Source organism: Callionymus lyra, chromosome 10, assembly GCF_982586985.1.
Source record: "Callionymus lyra chromosome 10, fCalLyr1.hap1.1, whole genome shotgun sequence".
Lineage (NCBI taxonomy): Eukaryota > Metazoa > Chordata > Actinopteri > Syngnathiformes > Callionymidae > Callionymus > Callionymus lyra.
In genome coordinates, this window is record NC_141827.1 from 22,843,250 (window position 1) to 22,862,992 (window position 19,743).

General features: G+C 40.6%; 1 protein-coding gene across 1 annotated transcript in view; it reads right to left on the reverse strand.

Moving 5' to 3' along the window:
* LOC148070986 (uncharacterized) overlaps window positions 1-19,743 on the reverse strand; it is a 110,149-nt gene that overhangs the window by 26,124 nt on the left and 64,282 nt on the right. The window contains exons 21-24 of the mRNA XM_087801453.1: window positions 13,848-14,003; window positions 13,697-13,795; window positions 7,660-7,815; window positions 7,509-7,607 (exon numbers count right to left, since the gene is read on the reverse strand). Coding sequence (XP_087657579.1) covers window positions 7,509-7,607; window positions 7,660-7,815; window positions 13,697-13,795; window positions 13,848-14,003 — 510 coding nt within the window. The remainder of the gene's footprint in view (window positions 1-7,508; window positions 7,608-7,659; window positions 7,816-13,696; window positions 13,796-13,847; window positions 14,004-19,743) is intronic.

A 19,743-nucleotide genomic window follows, 5' to 3' on the forward strand; every position in this document is an offset into this window, starting at 1 on the left:
GAAGGAGCTGTCTCGTCTGCAGTTGATTCAGAACTCTGCAGCGAGAATTCTGACCCGCTCTAGTAGAAGAACTCACATTTCTCCGATCCTTAAAACTCTTCACTGGCTTCCAGTTTCTTTCAGGATCAACTTTAAAATTCTGGTTCTTACTTTCAGATCTATTCATGGTCAGACTCCTCCTTACATCACTGATCTGATCCAGCCTTACACCCCAGCTCGGTCTCTGAGGTCTGTGGATCAGAATCTACTTATGGTTCCACGCACACGGCTCAGGACCAGAGGAGAGAAATCTTTTCAGGCTGTTGCTCCTAAGCTTTGGAACGATCTACCTCTCTCTTTGCGCTTGATGGAGTCTACTGACTCCTTTAAGAAACATCTTAAGACGTTTCTATTTGTTCAGGCTTTTCCTTGAATTTCTCGAACTCCTGTGTTGTTCTCGGTGTTGTCTTGATCTTTGAAGTATGTACTGTTTTGAGTATTGTTTTGATTGTTAAAGCGCTTTGTGACCCTGGTCTCGAAAAGCGCTATATAAATAAATATTACTTACTTACTTACTTACCTGTATAGAAGTCCAAAATCTCACACATGTACAATAGTCCAAAATCTCACACCTGTATAGAAGTCCAAAATCTCACACCTGTGTAGAAGTCCAAAATCTCTCAGCTGTGTAGAAGTCCAAAATCTCACACATGTACAATAGTCCAAAATCTCACACCTGTGTAGAAGTCCAAAATCTCACACATCAATAGTCCAAAATCTCATACCTGTGTAGAAGTCCAAAATCGCACACATGTACAATAGTCCAAAATCTCACACCTGTATAGAAGTCCAAAATCTCACACATGTACAATAGTCCAAAATCTCACACCTGTATAGAAGTCCAAAATCTCACACCTGTGTAGAAGTCCAAAATCTCTCACCTGTGTAGAAGTCCAAAATCTCACACATGTACAATAGTCCAAAATCTCACACCTGTGTAGAAGTCCAAAATCTCACACATCAATAGTCCAAAATCTCATACCTGTGTAGAAGTCCAAAATCTCACACATGTACAATAGTCCAAAATCTCACACCTGTATAGAAGTCCAAAATCTCACACATGTACAATAGTCCAAAATCTCACACCTGTATAGAAGTCCAAAATCTCCCACATGTACAATAGTCCAAAATCTCACACCTGTGTAGAAGTCCAAAATCTCACAAATGTACAATAGTCCAAAATCTCACACCTGTATAGAAGTCCAAAATCTCACACATGTACAATAGTCCAAAATCTCACACTGTATAGAAGTCCAAAATCTCAGAAATGTACAATAGTCCAAAATCTCATACCCGTGTAAAAGTCCAAAATCTCACACATGTACAATAGTCGCACAGGTGTAGAGGAGTTCAAAATTTTACACATGTATAAAAGTCTAAAGTCTCACAGGTGTAGAAGAGTTCAAAATCTCACACCTGAATAGAAGTATAAAGTCTCACAGGTGTAGAAGAGTTCAAAATCTTACACCTGTATAGAAGTATAAAGTCTCACAGGTGTAGAAGAGTTCAAAATCTCACACCTGTATAGAAGTCTAAAGTCTCACAGGTGTAGAGGATTTCAAAATCTCGCACCTGTATAGAAGTCTAAAGTCTCACAGGTGTAGAGGAGTCCAAAATCTCACACCTGTATAGAAGTCTAAAGTCTCACAGGTGAAAAGGAGTTAAAAATCTCACACCTGTATAGAAGTCTAAAGTCTCACAGGTGTAGAGGAGTCCAAAATCTCACACCTGTATAGAAGTCCAAAATCTCACAGGTGAAAAGGAGTTAAAAATCTCACACCTGTATAGAAGTCTAAAGTCTCACAGGTGAAGAAGACTTCAAAATCTTACACATGTATAGAAGTCTAAAGTCTCACAGGTGAAAAGGAGTTAAAAATCTCACACCTGTATAGAAGTCTAAAGTCTCACAGGTGTAGAGGAGTCCAAAATCTCACACCTGTATAGAAGTCTAAAGTCTCACAGGTGTAGAGGAGTCCAAAATCTCACACCTGTATAGAAGTCTAAAGTCTCACAGGCGAAAAGGAGTTCAAAATCTCACACCTGTATAGAAGTCTAAAGTCTCACAGGTGTAGAGGAGTCCAAAATCTCACACCTGTATAGAAGTCTAAAGTCTCACAGGTGAAAAGGAGTTCAAGATCTCACACCTGTATAGAAGTCTAAAGTCTCACAGGTGTAGAGGAGTCCAAAATCTCACACCTGTATAGAAGTCTAAAGTCTCCCAGGTGTAGAAGAGTTCAAAATCTTACACCTGTATAGAAGTCTAAAGTCTCACAGGTGAAAAGGAGTTAAAAATCTCACACCTGTATAGAAGTCTAAAGTCTCACAGGTGTAGAAGAGTTCAAAATCTCACACATGTATAGAAGTCTAAAGTCTCACAGGTGTAGAAGAGTTCAAAATCTCACATGTATAGAAGTCTAAAGTCTCACAGGTGTAGAGGAGTCCAAAATCTCATACCTGTATAGAAGTCCAAAATCTAACAGGTAAAAAGGAGTTAAAAATCTCACACCTGTATAGAAGTCTAAAATCTCACACCTGTATAGAAGTTTAAAGTCTCACAGGTGTAGAAGAGTTCAAAATCTTACACCTGTATAGAAGTCTAAAGTCTCACAGGTGAAAAGGAGTTAAAAATCTCACACCTGTATAGAAGTCTAAAGTCTCACAGGTGTAGAACACTTCAAAATCTTACACATGTATAGAAGTCTAAAGTCTCACAGGTGAAAAGGAGTTAAAAATCTCACACCTGTATAGAAGTCTAAAGTCTCACAGGTGTAGAGGAGTCCAAAATCTCACACCTGTATAGAAGTCTAAAGTCTCACAGGTGTAGAAGAGTTCAAAATCTTACACCTGTATAGAAGTCTAAAGTCTCACAGGTGAAAAGGAGTTAAAAATCTCACATCTGTATAGAAGTCTAAAGTCTCACAGGTGTAGAGGAGTCCAAAATCTCACACATGTTTAGAAGTCTAAAGTCTCACAGGTGTAGAGGATTTCAAAATCTTACACCTGTATAGAAGTCTAAAGTCTCACAGGTGAAAAGAAGTTAAAAATCTCACGCCTGTATAGAAGTCCAAAATCGCACAGGTGTAGAGGAGTTCAAAATTTTACACATGTATAGAAGTCTAAAGTCTCACAGGTGTAGAGGAGTCCAAAATCTCACACCTGTATAGAAGTCTAAAGTCTCACAGGTGAAAAGGAGTTAAAAATCTCACGCCTGTATATAAGTCAGAAGTCTCACAGGTGAAAAGAAGTTAAAAATCTCACGCCTGTATAGAAGTCCAAAATCGCACAGGTGTAGAGGAGTTCAACATTTTACACATGTATAGAAGTCCAAAATCGCACAGGTGTAGAGGAGTTCAAAATCTCACACCTGTATAGAAGTCTAAAGTCTCACAGGTGAAAAGGAGTTCAAAATCTCACACCTGTATGGAAGTCTAAAGTCTCACAGGTGTAGAGGAGTCCAAAATCTCACACCTGTATAGAAGTCTAAAGTCTCACAGGTGTAGAAGAGTTCAAAAATCTCACACATGTATAGAAGTCTAAAGTCTCACAGAGTGTAGAAGAGTCCAAAATCTCACACCTGTATAGAAGTCTAAAGTCTTACAGGTGCAGAGGAGTCCAAAATCTCACACATGTTTAGAAGTCTAAAGTCTCACAGGTGTAGAGGATTTCAAAATCTTACACCTGTATAGAAGTCTAAAGTCTCACAGGTGTAGAAGAGTCCAAAATCTCACACCTGTATAGAAGTCTAAAGTCTCACAGGTGTAGAAGAGTTCAAAATCTTACACCTGTATAGAAGTCTAAAGTCTCACAGGTGAAAAGGAGTTAAAAATCTCACACCTGTATAGAAGTCTAAAGTCTCACAGGTGTAGAGGAGTTCAAAATCTTACACATGTATAGAAGTCTAAAATCTCACAGGTGAAAAGGAGTTAAAAATCTCACACCTGTATAGAAGTCTAAAGTCTCACAGGTGTAGAGGAGTCCAAAATCTCAAACCTGTATAGAAGTCTAAAGTCTCACAGGTGTAGAAGAGTTCAAAATCTTACACCTGTATAGAAGTCTAAAGTCTCACAGGTGAAAAGGAGTTAAGAATCTCACACCTGTATAGAAGTCTAAAGTCTCACAGGTGTAGAAGAGTTCAAAATCTCACACATGTATAGAAGTCTAAAGTCTCACAGGTGTAGAAGAGTCCAAAATCTCACACATGTTTAGAAGTCTAAAGTCTCACAGGTGTAGAGCATTTCAAAATCTTACACCTGTATAGAAGTCTAAAGTCTCACAGGTGTAGAAGAGTTCAAAATCTCATACCTGTATAGACGTCCAAAATCTCACAGGTGAAAAGGAGTTAAAAATCTCACACCTGTATAGAAGTCTAAAGTCTCACAGGTGTAGAAGAGTTCAAAATCTTACACATGTATAGAAGTCTAAAGTCTCACAGGTGAAAAGGAGTTAAAAATCTCACACCTGTATAGAAGTCTAAAGTCTCACAGGTGTAGAAGAGTCCAACATCTCACACCTGTATAGAAGTCTAAAGTCTCACAGGTGTAGAAGAGTCCAACATCTCACACCTGTATAGAAGTCTAAAGTCTCACAGGTGTAGAGGAGTTAAAAATCTCACACCTGTTAGAAGTCTAAAGTCTCACAGGTGAAAAGGAGTTAAAAATCTCACACCTGTATAGAAGTCTAAAGTCTCACAGGTGTAGAGGAGTCCAAAATCTCACACCTGTATAGAAGTCTAAAGTCTCACAGGTGTAGAGGAGTCCAAAATCTCACACCTGTATAGAAGTCTAAAGTCTCACAGGCAAAAAGGAGTTCAAAATCTCACACCTGTATAGAAGTCTAAAGTCTCACAGGTGTAGAGGAGTCCAAAATCTCACACCTGTATAGAAGTCTAAAGTCTCACAGGTGAAAAGGAGTTCAAGATCTCACACCTGTATAGAAGTCTAAAGTCTCACAGGTGAAAAGGAGTTAAAAATCTCACACCTGTATAGAAGTCTAAAGTCTCACAGGTGTAGAAGAGTTCAAAATCTCACACCTGTATAGAAGTCTAAAGTCTCACACGTGTAGAAGAGTTCAAAATCTCACACATGTACAATAGTCCAAAATCTCACACCTGTGTAGAGGTCCAAAATCTCACACATGTACAATAGTCCAAAATCTCACACCTGTATAGAAGTCCAAAATCTCACACATGTACAATAGTCCAAAATCTCACACCTGTGTAGAAGTCCAAAATCTCACACATCAATAGTCCAAAATCTCATACCTGTGTAGAAGTCCAAAATCTCACACATGTACAATAGTCCAAGATCTCACACATGTACAATAGTCCAAAATCTCACACCTGTGTAGATTTCCAAAATCTCACACATGTACAATAGTCCAAAATCTCACACCTGTATAGAAGTCCAAAATCTCACACATGTACAATAGTCCAAAATCTCACGCCTGTATAGAAGTCCAAAATCTCACACATGTACAATAGTCCAAAATCTCACACATGTACAATAGTCCAAAATCTCACACCTGTATAGAAGTCCAAAATCTCACACATGTACAATAGTCCAAAATCTCACACCTGTGTAGAAGTCCAAAATCTCACACATGTACAATAGTCCAAAATCTCACACCTGTATAGAAGTCCAAAATCTCACACATGTACAATAGTCAAAAATATCACACCTGTGTAGAAGTCCAAAATCTCTCACCTGTGTAGAAGTCCAAAATCTCACACATGTACAATAGTCCAAAATCTCACACCTGTGTAGAAGTCCAAAATCTCACACATCAATAGTCCAAAATCTCATACCTGTGTAGAAGTCCAAAATCTCACACATGTACAATATTCCAAAATCTCACACCTGTATAGAAGTCCAAAATTTCACACATGTACAATACTCCAAAATCTCACACCTGTAAAGAAGTCTAAAATCTCACACATGTACAATGGTCCAAAATCTCACACATGTATAGAAGTCCAAAATCTCACACCTGTATAGAAGTCTTAAGTCTCACAGGTGAAAAGGAGTTCAAAATCTCACACCTGTATAGAAGTCCAAAATCTCACACATGTACAATAGTCCAAAATCTCACACCTGTGTAGAAGTCCAAAATCTCACACATGTACAATAGTCCAAAATCTCACACCTGTATAGAAGTCCAAAATCTCACACATGTACAATAGTCCAAAATCTCACACCTGTATAGAAGTCCAAAATCTCACACATGTACAATAGTCCAAAATCTCATACCTGTGTAGAAGTCCAGAATCTCACACCTGTATAGAAGTCCAAAATCTCACACATTTACAATAGTCCAAAATCTCACACATGTACAATAGTCCAAAATCTCACACCTGTATAGAAGTCCAAAATCTCACACATGTACAATACTCCAAAATCTCACACCTGTGTAGAAATCCAAAGTCTCACAGGTGAAAAGGAGTTAAAAATCTCACACCTGTATATAAGTCAGAAGTCTCACACATGTACAATAGTCCAAAATCTCACACCTGTAAAGAAGTCTAAAATCTCACACATGTACAATAGTCCAAAATCTCACACATGTATAGAAGTCCAAAATCTCACACCTGTATAGAAGTCTAAAGTCTCACAGGTGAAAAGGAGTTCAAAATCTCACACCTGTATGGAAGTCTAAAGTCTCACAGATGTAGAAGAGTTCAAAATCTTACACCTGTATAGAAGTCTAAAGTCTCACAGGTGAAAAGGAGTTAAAAATCTCACACCTGTATAGAAGTCTAAAGTCTCACAGGTGTAGAAGAGTTCACAATCTTACACCTGTATAGAAGTCTAAAGTCTCACAGGTGAAAAGGAGTTAAAAATCTCACACCTGTATAGAAGTCTAAAGTCTCACAGGTGTAGAAGAGTTCAAAATCTTACACCTGTATAGAAGTCTAAAGTCTCACAGGTGAAAAGGAGTTAAAAATCTCACACCTGTATAGAAGTCTAGAGTCCCACAGTTGTAGAAGAGTTCAAAATCTCACACATGTATAGAAGTCTAAAGTCTCACAGGTGAAAAGGAGTTCAAAATCTCACACCTGTATAGAAGTCTAAAGTCTCACAGGTGTAGAAGAGTCCAACATCTCACACCTGTATAGAAGTCTAAAGTCTCACAGGTGTAGAAGAGTCCAACATCTCACACCTGTATAGAAGTCTAAAGTCTCACAGGTGTAGAAGAGTTCAACATCTCACACCTGTATAGAAGTCTAAAGTCTCACAGGTGTAGAAGAGTTCAACATCTCACACCTGTATAGAAGTCTAAAGTCTCACAGGTGTAGAGGAGTTAAAAATCTCACACCTGTTTAGAAGTCTAAAGTCTCACAGGGGTAGAGGATTTCAAAATCTTACACATGTATAGAAGTCCCTCTTCATTGTGAAAGTGACACAATGTAAAAGACATTGGACCCAACGTCTCTGAACGATGACTCAGCTCTATGACAACATTGTGTGACTCACGTCCAGCATCTGTTTGGTCTTCTTTGCAGCGTCGTCGTTCTTCGCCCCGACGCGGAGGTCATCCTGGTAATCTTTGCAGTTCATGCCCGTGTGTATGGCCTGTAAACAACACCATTAGCTTCGCACAGAAACTTGGGAAGACAACAGTTACCCTGCAGAGGATGCAGTTGACGGATTGACACAGAGGGCAGTGGAACTCGTTGACTTCGTCCTCGTAGTTGCACCGTCCGCGACAGTTGGGCGTCTTGCAGTGGAAGCTTTGAAGTGAGCTGAGTTTGTCGTACACCAGTTGAATTTTCCGGGCGCTCTGGTGCGAGGAGTTAAAAATTTTATACATGTATAGAAGTCTAAAGTCTCACAGGTGTAGAAGAGTCCAACATCTTACACATGTATAGAAGTATTAAGTCTCACAGGTGTAGAGGAGTCCAACATCTCACACATGTACAATAGTCCAAAATCTCATACCTGTGTAGAAGTCCAAAATCTCACACATGTACAATAGTCCAAAATCTCACACCTGTGTAGAAGTCCAAAATCTCACACATGTACAATAGTCCAAAATCTCACACCTGTATAGAAGTCCAAAATCTCACACATGTACAATAGTCCAAAATCTCACACCTGTGTAGAAGTCCAAAATCTCACACATCAATAGTCCAAAATCTCATACCTGTGTAGAAGTCCAAAATCTCACACATGTACAATAGTCCAAGATCTCACACATGTACAATAGTCCAAAATCTCACACCTGTGTAGATTTCCAAAATCTCACACATGTACAATAGTCCAAAATCTCACACCTTCCGCTTCCGGTGAGCCTTTGATCGGCTGCTTGAAACGTAAGCTCCTGCAATAATTGCCAAAAACAGTCGTTTTAACGACTACTTGTCCGGATTTTATGCTCATATCACTTAAGATATGTCTCAAGCATCTCGGATCTATGATCGTGTTGCTCTTCTCAACATCAGAGAGTCGATGGAGGACTTCACTCGCGTCAGTTACCAACGTCCGGTGAACGTGTTTCCGGCTCCGCTTCTCATCGACTCGGACTCTGTGGAATATCGTTTGATCTCTCGAGTACCGGGCGATTTCCACAAGGGATCGAGTCAGGCTGGAGTACAGGTCAGGATGAGACGTGCAGTTGCGATCGCTCGGAACAACTCTGACGTCATCGAACGTCATCGATGTTTGATCGACATTCCTCTCACTGTGTGTGACGACACATCAGCGCTGCCGTCTGTCCAGACCTCAACGAAAGGTGGTAAGATTTTTTCATTTCCTCTCTTTAAGTCGACTTTTACAACCGAGTTGAACTTCAGTGACAGCTGGTACCCACGTGACCGCTGTTCGCTTCAAAAGATCCCGCTCTGCGCGCCTGTCAGTGACGCGGCGTCGTCAGTGACGTCATCGGTGCTGAATGTGGGACTTCTTAATGTTCGCTCCATTACTAATAAATCCTTTATTCTTAATGATCTTTTCACAAGAGTTAATTTGGATTTATTATGTCTTTCTGAGACTTGGCAGAGAGAGGAAGAGTTTATTCATCTGAACGAACTCTGTCCAGTAGGGAGCGCTGTCCTGGGGAAGCCTCGCCTCTCTGGTCGTGGAGGAGGTCTTGCTACTGTTTTTAGGGAGAGTTGTTCTTGCAAAGTGATTCAGACACAGGAATTCACTTCTTTTGAGTCTCAGATGATCTTGGTTGGTTCTACAAGACCTTTCTATTGTGTGTCAATCTACCGTCCGCCTGGTCCTGCGGCGGTGTTCTTGAATGACTTTAGTGACTTCTTATCTTCCATTATTCAGATGGAATCTGTTCTTATTCTTGGAGACTTTAATCTTCATGTTGATGACGTCACATCTTGTTCTGCTAAAGAACTTTTAACTTTAACTGAAGCCTTTAATTTTGAGCAACATGTTTCTGAACCCACTCATCAAAAAGGCCACATTTTAGACTTAGTTTTTACTCTTGGCCTGAACATTTCTAATGTATCTGTACATGATCTCCATCTGAGTGATCATTCTCTTGTCTTGTTCAACCTGGACTTCATCCCTGAACCTAAGCCTTTGAAAGTTAGGTCTCAGAGGCGTGTCATCTCAGCCGATACTGCAGACAGTTTTTCTGCTATGTTTGACCGTCTTTCCTTTGATGACTGTCCAGATGTGGACAGTTTGATTCACTGTTACACTGATCATTGTGTTGAAATACTGGATCAAGTGGCACCTGTTAAATCGAACTTGAAAATTCAGAAAAAACGGTGCCCTTGGACAAATGAAGATCTCCTGAGTCTGAAGAGACTTTGTCGAAAGACTGAGCGTCTCTGGAAGTCTACTAAACTTGAGGTGCACAGACTTCACCTCAGGGATTTGTTGACTTCTTACAATGAGATGGTAGAAACTGCTAGATCTGATTACATCAGAAAACTGGTAGCAGCAAATAGGAAAAACCCCAAAGTTTTGTTTGACACGATTAATTCTCTCGTGTCTCCTGCTCCTCAAATCACGCCGGTCTTCTGTGAAGCTGACAGCAATGCATTGTTGAGATTTTTCATTGACAAAATTAAATTGATCAAAGAGAAAATCTCTCCCCCTTTGTTGGGAACCCCTACTGTCTCTGAGCCCATCTCCTCCTCTTGGTCATCCTTCACTGCTGTATCTTTGGGTGATATTTCAGCACTAGTGAACAAGATGAAACCCTCCTCTTGCTCAGATGACGTCCTTCCTTGTAGGCTTTTTATCAAAGTATTTGATGTAATTGGCCCCTGGGTTACCAATATGGTAAACCTCTCCCTTTCCACAGGGGTTTTTCCCAATGCATTTAAACATGCCATTGTGGAGCCTCTGCTCAAAAAACCAGGCTTAGACCCAACTGACCTCAGTAATTTCAGGCCTATTTCTAAGCTCCCTTTCTTGTCCAAGATCTTGGAGAAGGTGGTGTCTGAGCAGCTGTCTTTGTTCCTGGATCAGAGCGACATCCATGAGAAGTTTCAGTCTGGCTTCCGTAAACATCACTCTACGGAGACAGCTTTATTGAAAGTGTCCAGTGACATCATGATGTCGGCTGACTCTGGTAAATTCACTGTTCTGGTTCTCTTGGATCTGTCGTCAGCCTTTGACACAGTTGATCACCAGATCCTGCTGAGAAGACTAAGGGATGAAGTGGGACTGTCTGGGTCTGTGTTAGAATGGTTCTCATCTTACCTTTCTGGGCGCAGTTTTAGTGTATCTGCCAATCAAATGAGGTCTGAATCGGCAGATCTGTTGTGTGGAGTCCCTCAAGGTTCTGTTCTGGGTCCTTTATTGTTTTTGCTGTACTTGATTCCCCTTGGTAAAATCATTCAGAGATTTCCAGATGTTTCTTATCACATTTTTGCTGATGACATCCAGCTCTACTGCTCTTTTGACCCAACTGAGCCCCAAAGGCTGAACAGCTTAGTCAATTGTTTGCTAGAAATCAAACAATGGCTGAGTGAAAACACTTTACAGCTTAATGTGGACAAAACTGAAACTCTGGTGATTGCTCCTGATGATAAGATTCCAGGGTTGAGTCAGTACTTGGGTGACTTAGGTCAGTCTGTCAAACTGAGCCTGAGAAACCTGGGTGTTGTATTTGATAAAGACATGTCTCTTGTTCAACACTGCAGAAAACTGACCAGAAACTGTTTCCTTCAACTGAGAAAAATCTCTAAACTTAGGAAAATGTTGTCACAACATGATCTGGAGCTTGTAATCCATGCGTTTGTTTCTTCTCGTCTGGACTATTGTAACAGTTTGTTTTCATGTCTTAACAAGAAGGAGCTGTCTCGTCTGCAGTTGATTCAGAACTCTGCAGCGAGAATTCTGACCCGCTCTAGTAGAAGAACTCACATTTCTCCAATCCTTAAAACTCTTCACTGGCTTCCAGTTTCTTTCAGGATCAACTTTAAAATTCTGGTTCTTACTTTCAGATCTATTCATGGTCAGGCTCCTCCTTACATCACTGATCTGATCCAGCCTTACACCCCAGCTCGGTCTCTGAGGTCTGTGGATCAGAATCTACTTATGGTTCCACGCACACGGCTCAGGACCAGAGGAGAGAAATCTTTTCAGGCTGTTGCTCCTAAGCTTTGGAACGATCTACCTCTCTCTTTGCGCTTGATGGAGTCTACTGACTCCTTTAAGAAACATCTTAAGACGTTTCTATTTGTTCAGGCTTTTCCTTGAATTTCTCGAACTCCTGTGTTGTTCTCGGTGTTGTCTTGATCTTTGAAGTATGTACTGTTTTGAGTATTGTTTTGATTGTTAAAGCGCTTTGTGACCCTGGTCTCGAAAAGCGCTATATAAATAAATATTACTTACTTACTTACCTGTATAGAAGTCCAAAATCTCACACATGTACAATAGTCCAAAATCTCACACCTGTATAGAAGTCCAAAATCTCACACCTGTGTAGAAGTCCAAAATCTCTCAGCTGTGTAGAAGTCCAAAATCTCACACATGTACAATAGTCCAAAATCTCACACCTGTGTAGAAGTCCAAAATCTCACACATCAATAGTCCAAAATCTCATACCTGTGTAGAAGTCCAAAATCTCACACATGTACAATAGTCCAAAATCTCACACCTGTATAGAAGTCCAAAATCTCACACATGTACAATAGTCCAAAATCTCACACCTGTATAGAAGTCCAAAATCTCACACATGTACAATAGTCCAAAATCTCACACCTGTATAGAAGTCCAAAATCTCACACATGTACAATAGTCCAAAATCTCACACCTGTGTAGAAGTCCAAAATCTCACAAATGTACAATAGTCCAAAATCTCACACCTGTATAGAAGTCCAAAATCTCACACATGTACAATAGTCCAAAATCTCACACCTGTGTAGAAATCCAAAGTCTCACAGGTGAAAAGGAGTTAAAAATCTCACACCTGTATATAAGTCAGAAGTCTCACACATGTACAATAGTCCAAAATCTCACACCTGTATAGAAGTCTAAAATCTCACACATGTACAATAGTCCAAAATCTCACACATGTATAGAAGTCCAAAATCTCACACCTGTATAGAAGTCTAAAGTCTCACAGGTGAAAAGGAGTTCAAAATCTCACACCTGTATAGAAGTCTAAAGTCTCACAGGTGAAAAGGAGTTAAAAATCTCACACCTGTATAGAAGTCTAAAGTCTCACAGGTGTAGAGGAGTCCAAAATCTCACACCTGTATAGAAGTCTAAAGTCTCACAGGTGAAAAGGAGTTCAAAATCTCACACCTGTATGGAAGTCTAAAGTCTCACAGGTATAGAGGAGTCCAAAATCTCACACCTGTATAGAAGTCTAAAGTCTCACAGGTGAAAAGGAGTTCAAAATCTCACACATGTATGGAAGTCTAAAGTCTCACAGGTGTAGAAGAGTCCAAAATCTTATACCTGTATAGAAGTCCAAAATCTCACAGGTGAAAAGGAGTTAAAAATCTCACACCTGTATAGAAGTCTAAAGTCTTACAGGTGTAGAAGAGTTCAAAATCTCACACCTGTATAGAAGTCTAAAGTCTTACAGGTGTAGAAGAGTTCAAAATCGTACACATGTATAGAAGTCTAAAGTCTCACAGGTGAAAAGGTGTTAAAAATCTCACACCTGTATAGAAGTCTAAAGTCTCACAGGTGTAGAAGAGTCCAACATCTCACACCTGTATAGAAGTCTAAAGTCTCACAGGTGTAGAAGAGTTCAAAATCTTACACATGTATAGAAGTCTAAAGTCTCACAGGTGAAAAGGAGTTCAAAATCTCACACCTGTATAGAAGTCTAAAGTCTCACAGGTGTAGAAGAGTCCAACATCTCACACCTGTATAGAAGTCTAAAGTCTCACAGGTGTAGAAGAGTCCAACATCTCACACCTGTATAGAAGTCTAAAGTCTCACAGGTGTAGAAGAGTTCAACATCTCACACCTGTATAGAAGTCTAAAGTCTCACAGGTGTAGAAGAGTTCAACATCTCACACCTGTATAGAAGTCTAAAGTCTCACAGGTGTAGAGGAGTTAAAAATCTCACACCTGTTTAGAAGTCTAAAGTCTCACAGGGGTAGAGGATTTCAAAATCTTACACATGTATAGAAGTCCCTCTTCATTGTGAAAGTGACACAATGTAAAAGACATTGGACCCAACGTCTCTGAACGATGACTCAGCTCTATGACAACATTGTGTGACTCACGTCCAGCATCTGTTTGGTCTTCTTTGCAGCGTCGTCGTTCTTCGCCCCGACGCGGAGGTCATCCTGGTAATCTTTGCAGTTCATGCCCGTGTGTATGGCCTGTAAACAACACCATTAGCTTCGCACAGAAACTTGGGAAGACAACAGTTACCCTGCAGAGGATGCAGTTGACGGATTGACACAGAGGGCAGTGGAACTCGTTGACTTCGTCCTCGTAGTTGCACCGTCCGCGACAGTTGGGCGTCTTGCAGTGGAAGCTTTGAAGTGAGCTGAGTTTGTCGTACACCAGTTGAATTTTCCGGGCGCTCTGGTGCGAGGAGTTCAAAATTTTATACATGTATAGAAGTCTAAAGTCTCACAGGTGTAGAAGAGTCCAACATCTTACACATGTATAGAAGTATTAAGTCTCACAGGTGTAGAGGAGTCCAACATCTCACACATGTACAATAGTCCAAAATCTCATACCTGTGTAGAAGTCCAAAATCTCACACATGTACAATAGTCCAAAATCTCACACCTGTGTAGAAGTCCAAAATCTCACACATGTACAATAGTCCAAAATCTCACACCTGTATAGAAGTCCAAAATCTCACACATGTACAATAGTCCAAAATCTCACACCTGTGTAGAAGTCCAAAATCTCACACATCAATAGTCCAAAATCTCATACCTGTGTAGAAGTCCAAAATCTCACACATGTACAATAGTCCAAGATCTCACACATGTACAATAGTCCAAAATCTCACACCTGTGTAGATTTCCAAAATCTCACACATGTACAATAGTCCAAAATCTCACACCTTCCGCTTCCGGTGAGCCTTTGATCGGCTGCTTGAAACGTAAGCTCCTGCAATAATTGCCAAAAACAGTCGTTTTAACGACTACTTGTCCGGATTTTATGCTCATATCACTTAAGATATGTCTCAAGCATCTCGGATCTATGATCGTGTTGCTCTTCTCAACATCAGAGAGTCGATGGAGGACTTCACTCGCGTCAGTTACCAACGTCCGGTGAACGTGTTTCCGGCTCCGCTTCTCATCGACTCGGACTCTGTGGAATATCGTTTGATCTCTCGAGTACCGGGCGATTTCCACAAGGGATCGAGTCAGGCTGGAGTACAGGTCAGGATGAGACGTGCAGTTGCGATCGCTCGGAACAACTCTGACGTCATCGAACGTCATCGATGTTTGATCGACATTCCTCTCACTGTGTGTGACGACACATCAGCGCTGCCGTCTGTCCAGACCTCAACGAAAGGTGGTAAGATTTTTTCATTTCCTCTCTTTAAGTCGACTTTTACAACCGAGTTGAACTTCAGTGACAGCTGGTACCCACGTGACCGCTGTTCGCTTCAAAAGATCCCGCTCTGCGCGCCTGTCAGTGACGCGGCGTCGTCAGTGACGTCATCGGTGCTGAATGTGGGACTTCTTAATGTTCGCTCCATTACTAATAAATCCTTTATTCTTAATGATCTTTTCACAAGAGTTAATTTGGATTTATTATGTCTTTCTGAGACTTGGCAGAGAGAGGAAGAGTTTATTCATCTGAACGAACTCTGTCCAGTAGGGAGCGCTGTCCTGGGGAAGCCTCGCCTCTCTGGTCGTGGAGGAGGTCTTGCTACTGTTTTTAGGGAGAGTTGTTCTTGCAAAGTGATTCAGACACAGGAATTCACTTCTTTTGAGTCTCAGATGATCTTGGTTGGTTCTACAAGACCTTTCTATTGTGTGTCAATCTACCGTCCGCCTGGTCCTGCGGCGGTGTTCTTGAATGACTTTAGTGACTTCTTATCTTCCATTATTCAGATGGAATCTGTTCTTATTCTTGGAGACTTTAATCTTCATGTTGATGACGTCACATCTTGTTCTGCTAAAGAACTTTTAACTTTAACTGAAGCCTTTAATTTTGAGCAACATGTTTCTGAACCCACTCATCAAAAAGGCCACATTTTAGACTTAGTTTTTACTCTTGGCCTGAACATTTCTAATGTATCTGTACATGATCTCCATCTGAGTGATCATTCTCTTGTCTTGTTCAACCTGGACTTCATCCCTGAACCTAAGCCTTTGAAAGTTAGGTCTCAGAGGCGTGTCATCTCAGCCGATACTGCAGACAGTTTTTCTGCTATGTTTGACCGTCTTTCCTTTGATGACTGTCCAGATGTGGACAGTTTGATTCACTGTTACACTGATCATTGTGTTGAAATACTGGATCAAGTGGCACCTGTTAAATCGAACTTGAAAATTCAGAAAAAACGGTGCCCTTGGACAAATGAAGATCTCCTGAGTCTGAAGAGACTTTGTCGAAAGACTGAGCGTCTCTGGAAGTCTACTAAACTTGAGGTGCACAGACTTCACCTCAGGGATTTGTTGACTTCTTACAATGAGATGGTAGAAACTGCTAGATCTGATTACATCAGAAAACTGGTAGCAGCAAATAGGAAAAACCCCAAAGTTTTGTTTGACACGATTAATTCTCTCGTGTCTCCTGCTCCTCAAATCACGCCGGTCTTCTGTGAAGCTGACAGCAATGCATTGTTGAGATTTTTCATTGACAAAATTAAATTGATCAAAGAGAAAATCTCTCCCCCTTTGTTGGGAACACCTACTGTCTCTGAGCCCATCTCCTCCTCTTGGTCATCCTTCACTGCTGTATCTTTGGGTGATATTTCAGCACTAGTGAACAAGATGAAACCCTCCTCTTGCTCAGATGACGTCCTTCCTTGTAGGCTTTTTATCAAAGTATTTGATGTAATTGGCCCCTGGGTTACCAATATGGTAAACCTCTCCCTTTCCACAGGGGTTTTTCCCAATGCATTTAAACATGCCATTGTGGAGCCTCTGCTCAAAAAACCAGGCTTAGACCCAACTGACCTCAGTAATTTCAGGCCTATTTCTAAGCTCCCTTTCTTGTCCAAGATCTTGGAGAAGGTGGTGTCTGAGCAGCTGTCTTTGTTCCTGGATCAGAGCGACATCCATGAGAAGTTTCAGTCTGGCTTCCGTAAACATCACTCTACGGAGACAGCTTTATTGAAAGTGTCCAGTGACATCATGATGTCGGCTGACTCTGGTAAATTCACTGTTCTGGTTCTCTTGGATCTGTCGTCAGCCTTTGACACAGTTGATCACCAGATCCTGCTGAGAAGACTAAGGGATGAAGTGGGACTGTCTGGGTCTGTGTTAGAATGGTTCTCATCTTACCTTTCTGGGCGCAGTTTTAGTGTATCTGCCAATCAAATGAGGTCTGAATCGGCAGATCTGTTGTGTGGAGTCCCTCAAGGTTCTGTTCTGGGTCCTTTATTGTTTTTGCTGTACTTGATTCCCCTTGGTAAAATCATTCAGAGATTTCCAGATGTTTCTTATCACATTTTTGCTGATGACATCCAGCTCTACTGCTCTTTTGACCCAACTGAGCCCCAAAGGCTGAACAGCTTAGTCAATTGTTTGCTAGAAATCAAACAATGGCTGAGTGAAAACACTTTACAGCTTAATGTGGACAAAACTGAAACTCTGGTGATTGCTCCTGATGATAAGATTCCAGGGTTGAGTCAGTACTTGGGTGACTTAGGTCAGTCTGTCAAACTGAGCCTGAGAAACCTGGGTGTTGTATTTGATAAAGACATGTCTCTTGTTCAACACTGCAGAAAACTGACCAGAAACTGTTTCCTTCAACTGAGAAAAATCTCTAAACTTAGGAAAATGTTGTCACAACATGATCTGGAGCTTGTAATCCATGCGTTTGTTTCTTCTCGTCTGGACTATTGTAACAGTTTGTTTTCATGTCTTAACAAGAAGGAGCTGTCTCGTCTGCAGTTGATTCAGAACTCTGCAGCGAGAATTCTGACCCGCTCTAGTAGAAGAACTCACATTTCTCCAATCCTTAAAACTCTTCACTGGCTTCCAGTTTCTTTCAGGATCAACTTTAAAATTCTGGTTCTTACTTTCAGATCTATTCATGGTCAGGCTCCTCCTTACATCACTGATCTGATCCAGCCTTACACCCCAGCTCGGTCTCTGAGGTCTGTGGATCAGAATCTACTTATGGTTCCACGCACACGGCTCAGGACCAGAGGAGAGAAATCTTTTCAGGCTGTTGCTCCTAAGCTTTGGAACGATCTACCTCTCTCTTTGCGCTTGATGGAGTCTACTGACTCCTTTAAGAAACATCTTAAGACGTTTCTATTTGTTCAGGCTTTTCCTTGAATTTCTCGAACTCCTGTGTTGTTCTCGGTGTTGTCTTGATCTTTGAAGTATGTACTGTTTTGAGTATTGTTTTGATTGTTAAAGCGCTTTGTGACCCTGGTCTCGAAAAGCGCTATATAAATAAATATTACTTACTTACTTACCTGTATAGAAGTCCAAAATCTCACACATGTACAATAGTCCAAAATCTCACACCTGTATAGAAGTCCAAAATCTCACACCTGTGTAGAAGTCCAAAATCTCTCAGCTGTGTAGAAGTCCAAAATCTCACACATGTACAATAGTCCAAAATCTCACACCTGTGTAGAAGTCCAAAATCTCACACATCAATAGTCCAAAATCTCATACCTGTGTAGAAGTCCAAAATCTCACACATGTACAATAGTCCAAAATCTCACACCTGTATAGAAGTCCAAAATCTCACACATGTACAATAGTCCAAAATCTCACACCTGTATAGAAGTCCAAAATCTCACACATGTACAATAGTCCAAAATCTCACACCTGTATAGAAGTCCAAAATCTCACACATGTACAATAGTCCAAAATCTCACACCTGTGTAGAAGTCCAAAATCTCACAAATGTACAATAGTCCAAAATCTCACACCTGTATAGAAGTCCAAAATCTCACACATGTACAATAGTCCAAAATCTCACACCTGTGTAGAAATCCAAAGTCTCACAGGTGAAAAGGAGTTAAAAATCTCACACCTGTATATAAGTCAGAAGTCTCACACATGTACAATAGTCCAAAATCTCACACCTGTATAGAAGTCTAAAATCTCACACATGTACAATAGTCCAAAATCTCACACATGTATAGAAGTCCAAAATCTCACACCTGTATAGAAGTCTAAAGTCTCACAGGTGAAAAGGAGTTCAAAATCTCACACCTGTATAGAAGTCTAAAGTCTCACAGGTGAAAAGGAGTTAAAAATCTCACACCTGTATAGAAGTCTAAAGTCTCACAGGTGTAGAGGAGTCCAAAATCTCACACCTGTATAGAAGTCTAAAGTCTCACAGGTGAAAAGGAGTTCAAAATCTCACACCTGTATGGAAGTCTAAAGTCTCACAGGTATAGAGGAGTCCAAAATCTCACACCTGTATAGAAGTCTAAAGTCTCACAGGTGAAAAGGAGTTCAAAATCTCACACATGTATGGAAGTCTAAAGTCTCACAGGTGTAGAAGAGTCCAAAATCTTATACCTGTATAGAAGTCCAAAATCTCACAGGTGAAAAGGAGTTAAAAATCTCACACCTGTATAGAAGTCTAAAGTCTTACAGGTGTAGAAGAGTTCAAAATCTCACACCTGTATAGAAGTCTAAAGTCTTACAGGTGTAGAAGAGTTCAAAATCGTACACATGTATAGAAGTCTAAAGTCTCACAGGTGAAAAGGTGTTAAAAATCTCACACCTGTATAGAAGTCTAAAGTCTCACAGGTGTAGAAGAGTCCAACATCTCACACCTGTATAGAAGTCTAAAGTCTCACAGGTGTAGAAGAGTTCAAAATCTTACACATGTATAGAAGTCTAAAGTCTCACAGGTGAAAAGGAGTTCAAAATCTCACACCTGTATAGAAGTCTAAAGTCTCACAGGTGTAGAAGAGTCCAACATCTCACACCTGTATAGAAGTCTAAAGTCTCACAGGTGTAGAAGAGTCCAACATCTCACACCTGTATAGAAGTCTAAAGTCTCACAGGTGTAGAAGAGTTCAACATCTCACACCTGTATAGAAGTCTAAAGTCTCACAGGTGTAGAAGAGTTCAACATCTCACACCTGTATAGAAGTCTAAAGTCTCACAGGTGTAGAGGAGTTAAAAATCTCACACCTGTTTAGAAGTCTAAA